This window comes from Helicoverpa armigera, chromosome 30 (assembly GCF_030705265.1).
Source record: "Helicoverpa armigera isolate CAAS_96S chromosome 30, ASM3070526v1, whole genome shotgun sequence".
NCBI classification, from domain to species: Eukaryota; Metazoa; Arthropoda; class Insecta; order Lepidoptera; family Noctuidae; genus Helicoverpa; species Helicoverpa armigera.
The window spans coordinates 3,310,695-3,317,884 of record NC_087149.1 but is presented as its reverse complement, the minus strand read 5'-3'; the positions used below and the strand labels follow the sequence as shown (position 1 = coordinate 3,317,884).

General features: G+C 40.2%; 1 protein-coding gene and 1 long non-coding RNA gene across 2 annotated transcripts; both read right to left on the bottom strand.

The window, feature by feature from the left end:
• Positions 1–314: 314 nt before the first annotated feature.
• LOC126056187 (uncharacterized) lies at positions 315–4,144 on the bottom strand. Its single transcript, XM_049848339.2, has 6 exons — positions 4,025–4,144; positions 3,073–3,283; positions 2,127–2,234; positions 1,568–1,715; positions 903–1,092; positions 315–454 (listed from the first exon to the last, which is right to left on the bottom strand). Exons 1-6 carry the CDS (start codon positions 4,136–4,138, stop codon positions 332–334), a joined length of 894 nt encoding a protein of 297 aa, XP_049704296.1. The 5' UTR covers positions 4,139–4,144; the 3' UTR covers positions 315–331.
• A 386-nt stretch (positions 4,145–4,530) lies between these two features.
• On the bottom strand, positions 4,531–5,421 carry LOC126056200 (uncharacterized). The gene is made up of 3 exons (XR_010278035.1): positions 5,338–5,421; positions 4,895–4,951; positions 4,531–4,564 (listed from the first exon to the last, which is right to left on the bottom strand). It is a non-coding gene; the product is annotated as an uncharacterized LOC126056200 (long non-coding RNA).
• Positions 5,422–7,190: the final 1,769 nt, after the last annotated feature.

Genomic DNA, 7,190 nt, shown 5'->3' with positions numbered 1-7,190 from the left:
TGATCTCCTCAACCCAGTTACCCAGGCAACCCAATACCTCTTCGTAAGACTGGTGTTAGAGTGTACTAACTTCTGCCTACCCATAACGACTGCCAAGGATGTTCAATGATAGCCGGGACCTACAGTTTAACGTGCCATCCGAAACACAGTCATTGGTGTCTAAGATATATAGAAAAGTTGCATTGGTACTTGCCTGATCGGAATCGAAGACTTTCTGAAGATTACTTCTCCTTTAATCCGTCATTGGTTTACCCACCTCATTATAAGCTACACGTGAAAGAAAATGAAACTCAACAAAAGATTACAGTCATACTCTATTTATTGCAAACAATTAGTTAATAAAGAACTCGTTGGATCGCTGGTTCTGATTGTGGCGCCATTTGCACGCCCAGTTCCAACACGACATGCCTGCCCATGGCTCGTCCGTATAGAACACTTGCCCGTTTTGGTACATCTGAAGTAAAAATTAATATTAGGAAATAATCTTGAATTTTAAATTCGTCCATCTTGGGTATGGGTGTCCATTTTGGATTTAGGATAACGCTATTTTTTTATCTAAGTAGAATTAAATAATTAGCAAGCCCTTTCATTTGTTACCAATATTGTAAGAACGTACCCATTAAAAACAATTGATTGGGTATGCCGCCATGTTGGATATAGATAGTTATTTTCATCCAAACTGAACGTCTAACATTTTTTTGTACCCAAACGGCTCCGAAATTACTGAACCGATTTGAAACATTCTTTCACCATTGGAAAGCTATACTATCCCCAAGGCTATATTTAATAATATAGCCAATAATATAGGCTATATTTAATCTCATTACGGGCAGTAGTTTCCACGAAACACGGGGGAAACCGCGGGAAAACAGCTTGTTAATTTTAAAGCAAAAGCTACTCACGAAAGACAAATCAGAGCTCTTATAAGTGACACCATCATAACCGAATCTGAAGACGAAGTTCATGGAAAATATGGAGAATATACAGCGAACATCAGTCGTCGCCGGTATGAAGTAGCGGTATGGACCGCAGAAGTACGAGATCTTGGGCTCATACTCCACTGATTCTGGGAACTCTTCGCGTGGGTTGATCCTGAGGAAAAAGGTGGGTTTGATTAGGTTTATAGATAGCCAGCAGCTGCATTCGGTTAGACTGAAAGCCGACCCCTACATAGTATGGAAAAGGCTAGGCAAATGAGTGTTTAAATGCATGTACATCATCTAATACTTATGTTTGGGTGGGCTTCCAGTCTAACGGGTTGCAGCTGAGTACCAGTATGCCAAATGTAAAATGTAGCGACTGCCTATCTGACCTCTTCAACCCAGTTACCTGGGCAACTCAATACCCCTTGGTAAGACTGGTTGTGAGACTTTCTGGCTTCTGAATACCCGTAAAGACTGGCAAAGATGTTCAAATGACAGTCGTAACCTACCCTCGTTGCTAAAAGATGGTCCTACAAATCAACCGCACCATTGTTTAGCTTTGTGATCCAATCGATCGGTCTTTGAAACCACGAGTTCTTCCGAACAGCTAGTAGGTAGTTAACAAATGAGGTAGTAATACATACTTGTAGATACACTGCGCATCGCTCCAATTGTCGTCTGAATGACAGTACAGGCCTTGGCTCGGGTCCTTAGCCTGGAACTGCTCAGCATGAGGGCCCACGTACGTCGTCTCCGAGTGGCGGTGGTAGAAGCCGATGAAGGCGAACGCTCCTGTAAAGAACTCCAAAATAAATCTCCGGTGATTGGTATGGATCTCGCCAAACATTATGGCGGCTTGGGTAGCAACTCTGGGTGAAAAAAAACTCAATACTTTTGCGCCTTTTCTTCACACTGGGGAAAGTGACAGCCATCCTGATATCAGAATGGCTGTGATAGCTGTGAAAAACCTTTGGATGCTGAATATCTTCAAAACCACGAGGGCAGCAATTGGTAGCAATAAATGGTAGCTGGTAGCAATTAGGTAGCAACTCTCTATATATATTTCGAGAGGATCGGTGAGTTGTGACAGCGGTCCTGACGCAGACACGCGAAGTGGTCATGACCATGGTGATGGTGAGACCCTTCCTCAATAATTACGTTATGTGAATAAGACTGTTGATAATTTATCATTTGTTATCTTACCTCTAAAAGTATAGCAATGCGGTTTTCGCTCGCTGGACAAAATCATTTGAGCGTCCTCTTGGTTGTGTGCCGACACGATGTAATATGATGTGTCCAAACATTTGAATTCTGGAAATTGCAAATTATATTCAAAGTGTTTGTAGTCTAGATATTTCATGACTAGGTAACAGGCACACGGATCGGTCAATCTACTAATTTATTTGTTACTGTAACTTTGGATCAATAAGCTATTTACTAGGTATTATTTATTATTTCCAAAGCTAATAATACCTATAGTTATCGGCACGAATCTTGAGCTCTGACCTTCACCTGCGCAGAAGTAATTTATTGGGTCCCTTTTGTGGTATGTAGTAAGGCGCGGGGGCGGGCTAAAGCGGTAAATGGCCCGCAGTGCATCGCGTCATAGCCGTCACTCGGGATTGGTTCTTTGATAATAAATCACTTCTGCGCAGATGTAGGTCAGAGCTCAAGATTCGTGCCGATAACTATACTTTTAACTAACACGCTTGCCTAGAACAGTAGGTATGGGCAAATCCCCCCAGTTTGAGAGAAGTAGCAGTCCAGCAGTGGATGTCTTTTCGCTGTATTCATAATTATGTAAGTAAACAGTGACTGTTTAAGTATGAGAAAGACAGGCATGTGTTGCTGGGGAGTTTGTTGCGCAACTTCTTCCCACTAATAACTCATAGGAAATGGTGAAGGGTTTTGGGGCTGTCTCATATAATCCCGACGTTCGAAAAGTGTTCTTTTTCAGCCTACTTTGAATACATGATTTTTTATTCGGAAAACATCTCGAGGAAACCTGGACTATAGTCTGAAATCAGCAACCCGCATTGAGCAAGCATGGTGATTAACGCTCAATCCTTCTCCGTGTGAGAGGAGGCCTGTACCCAGCAGTGGGACGATAAAAAGGCTGTAACAGTAACAGTTGAGTAGGTACACTTACCAGGACTGGTATATAACCCGAAAGGTATCTTCGCCTGTGTAGACTTGATCTTAGCTTCCGAAGTGTCCATTTTCTTATTTAGTTTCAACAGAACCATAGACATGAGGGCCATGTCCGTGGCATAAAGAAGTCTCTTCATATCCTTAATGTGGGAATCGATGAAGGAATAGAGTTTCTTTGCACCGATGTCCAATATTTCACGTCTTTCTGCCTGAAATTGAGAACATTCTGTGAAGAATTTCTGATTCATCAACGACAAGTATAGGACGAGCCACCATGTTGAAAATTGATGATATCGGGTTGACTTTTCCCAACTATGCTTGGGTGGGCTTCAGTACTACGGGATGCAGCTGAGTACTAGAGTTTTACATGGAGCGACTGCCTATTTTACCTCGTCAACCCAGTTACCCAAACTACCAGATACAAATTTCTTCAAATTAGTCGCTTCATGAGGCACAGATGCTCAGCTGTTTATAGTGTGACTTGACCAATCAACATAGTTGACTTAAAAGGTAGGCAGATGATGAAACGATGGTAGAAATGTAAGACATATATGTATGTATATGGAAAAGGGAAGACAAGAGTGACAAGAATGGATAAAATGAGGAATGATTACATTGATTAGAGGAAATCTGAAATTAGCGCCAGTTACAGAAAAGACGAGAAGTAAAAAGTTGTCATGGTATGAGCATGTAATGAGCAGGGATGATACGCATGCAACAAAATGTGTGCTAAGTATGAATGTAGATGGATGGAGAGGAACAGGAAGACGTAAGAAAAGATGGATGGATTGACTGAAAGATGACATGAATATGAAGGGAGTGAGTGTTAGTATGACGAGTGACAGGGAAGAATGGATGTGGAAGACATGTGTATAGCACCGACCCCAAATAAAATTGGGAACAGGGCAGAAGGTAGGAGAAGATGGAAATGGGAAGACAATTATACTGACAGGGTTGTGTGGCTCCTTCATACGGCCGTTCATGTAGTTGTAATAATCCTGCAACTTTTCGAACTTTTCGTCAGCATAGCTGTGGCGAGGGTCGAGGTCCTTCGCGGATGGCATGTTGTAAGGTTTCTGGAATATAAGGGGTAATATGAAAATCTTATATGTATATAACATTCTCGTATCACAATGTTAGTTATTTTGAGTTGTTTGAAACGGCTTTACTTACTGATTTTTACCAAATAAAGCATAATCAGTGGGTCTGAGAAACGGCTACTGGCAATTTTTCATACCCCTGAATTCGTAGAAATAATGTACGAGAAGAAAAATGTATGTAATGTAAGTGTAGAAATAAAATAATATGGCACGTATAAGTAAAAAAAGTACTTTTGTTACTAGTCCGTGATATAGAGCAAAACAACATTCAGTTATAGTAAGTATGGCTATTTTGTTATTAAATAACTTAATTATGGTAACTATAATAAACCAATTTAACGTCTGTATAAAACTTACTGTTTCCACAGTAGGGAACGAAAGGCGGGCGAGCTGAAATAAAAAATGCTGCGTTTAGTACCTACATATTATAGTCCTGCAAATAATGAATTTAAAAGAATAAACATTACGATGTTCATTTATTCAACATGTCATATAGTGTTATGGTATTTTCAAATCATCATCTCAGCCATAGGACGTCCACTGCTGAACATAGGCCTCCCCCTTAGATCTCCACAGATACCTGTTGGAGGCGACCAGCGTCTTCCGGCAACCTTTATAAGGTCGTCTGTCCACCTTGGTGGTGGACGTCCTACGCTGCGCTTGCTAGTGCAAATATGAGGCCAAAAAATATGAGCAGGGTTTTTAAAAAACACCAATCACCAGTTGAAACGAAGAAACATCGTTGCTGGCTTCCGTAACGTGCAGTGTTAACAAAATCTGAAAAAAAAAAAAATACAATTCATTAAGCATCTATATCTATATGTAGTTTTTATGCTGATGTGAACCGATTTTGATGCGGTTTTCAACATGGTATTTGACAGACATAGGATGAATTTTTTGGCCCAGTTTTCTTTATTTTAAGAAAAACAGGCATTTATGTGGTATGTGGTATGTGGCCCAAAGTTCCTAAGATAGTTCAAAATACTTTTTTCTTTTTTTAATAGCCTATGTTGTCCCACTGCTGGGCAAAGGCCTCCCCCATAGCTCTTCCCATCTTTCCCTATCGGTCGCCATTTGTGGCCAGTCCTTGTGGAAGCTGTCTAAATCTTCTCTCCACCGTTTTCTTGGACTTCCTCTTGGTCGCCTACCATCAAAATACTTACAGAACATAATTTTAAGAAAAATTTCTTGTTATCCATTGAGCTGAGATCCTAACCCTGTCGGCAACTCCTTCTCTACTGCACTTTATTGCAGAGAATTAAACAAATTGCCTGTTAGGTACTACTACATTAATTGATTGTTATATTTTAGTACTTTTTGGTTCATAACAGATTCCTTATCAACGACATTATGGCTATTGGTTAAAGTTAAAACTTCTACATGTCAATTTATGGGTTCGATTCCAAGCAAGTATGTATATTTCTTGTACCAATGTCTGTCTAACTTTTGTTCAACTATATTGGGACAGGCTTTCAGTAAAACCGAATGCAGCTGAGTACCAGTGTTTTACAAGGAGCAATTGCCCATCTGACCTCCTCAACCCAGATAGACGGGCAACCCAATAACCCTAGTTAAGCTGGTTGTCGGACTTACAGGCTACCCGCGACGACTGCCAAAAATGTTAAATGACAGCCGGAACCAACAGTTATTGGTGCCTTAAAACACGGTTGACCTCCAAAACCCATACACGAATTTCCCAGGTGTAAATAAATAAATGCAAAGACGAGAAATAAATATATATTTATTACATAAGCAGTAGCAAAATCATGCTACCGATAAACTTTGGAGATTTTTAAAGTTGACTAGTCTTTTGCCACGATTCTCAACTCCTGGCTTGAAGAGGTTCAACTGTTTCTTCGTAATGATCATTCTTCTACCTGATGGATTGAAGAACGGTGTGCAGCTCAGAACACAGAGGAATACTGAAAAAAAAACTTTTAATTTAGTAGTAGGCTGCGGAGAAATATCGTGCCTTCGGCTAAGTTACTATGTATATTTTCGAACCGTTTGGGGTCGAAACCCGCGGGTCGTGGGTTCCCAATGCCCACACCCTATTTAAAGATCTGTCTGTCTGTTGACGCTTATGGCTATGGGTTTGCCGAGAAAACTGGTATCAGAAGGTCAGATAGGCACTTGCTTCTTGTAAGACACTGTTACCTACTCAGCTGCATCCGGTGAGACTGGAACCACCCCAACAAGTTGAAAATGAGCAAGGATGATGATGAATGACTTGCCCTCCAAAACACGGAGGATATAAACGCATGCAAATGTAAATCTCTGTCTGTCTGTTACGCTTTCACATCTAAACCACTGAACTGATTTTAATAAAATATGGTACAGAGATAGAGTTTACCTTGAGAAAGAACATAGGATAGTTTTTATCCCGGACTTTTGAAGAATTCACTTGGAAACGCGATATAACCGAACTCTAAGCGGGCGAAGCCGCGGACGGAAGCTAATACCTAATGTTAATAAAATTTACAGGCCTGGAACACCTACTTACAGAGCAGAAAAATATGCAGCTTCGACAACCAGTTCATATCTAAAATGATTCTTACAATCTAAGTGTGCTCGTAGCAAGATACAATTGCTAATCTTAACCCGTATTCACAATAATAGTTATTTTGTGAACGATTTTTTTTAGTCTATGTATGACCAAAATCATCGCCCGACTATGGTTCCGTTTATAAGCTTTTAAAGCAATTTTAATAATATCTGTTATAATGTACTTAATATTATAATTAGGAAAATGTTTGTGCCTACAAAAGGTGCTTAGGGATCCCAAACTATTGAACCGATTAAAAAAAGGGCTATCCCTACTAATATTATAAATGCGAAAGTAACTCTGTCTGTCTCTCTGTCTGTCACGTTTTCACGTCTAAACCACTGAACTGATTTCAATAAAATTTGGTACAGAGATAGAGTTGACCTTGAGAAAGAACATAGGATAGTTTTTATCGCGGACTTTTGAAGAATTCTCTTGGAAACGCGATATAACCGAACTCTACGCGGACAA

Bases quoted from the DNA above. Each gene is read 5' to 3' on its own strand.
- LOC126056187 (XM_049848339.2), bottom strand. From the start codon at position 4,138: ATGCCATCCGCGAAGGACCTCGACCCTCGCCACAGCTATGCTGACGAA. The intron at 2,235-3,072 runs GTAAGTGTACCT...TGCAATTTCCAG, and splicing joins CGGGTTATATACCAGTCCTG to AATTCAAATGTTTGGACACA. The intron at 1,716-2,126 runs GTAAGATAACAA...AGTTCTTTACAG, and splicing joins GCATTGCTATACTTTTAGAG to GAGCGTTCGCCTTCATCGGC.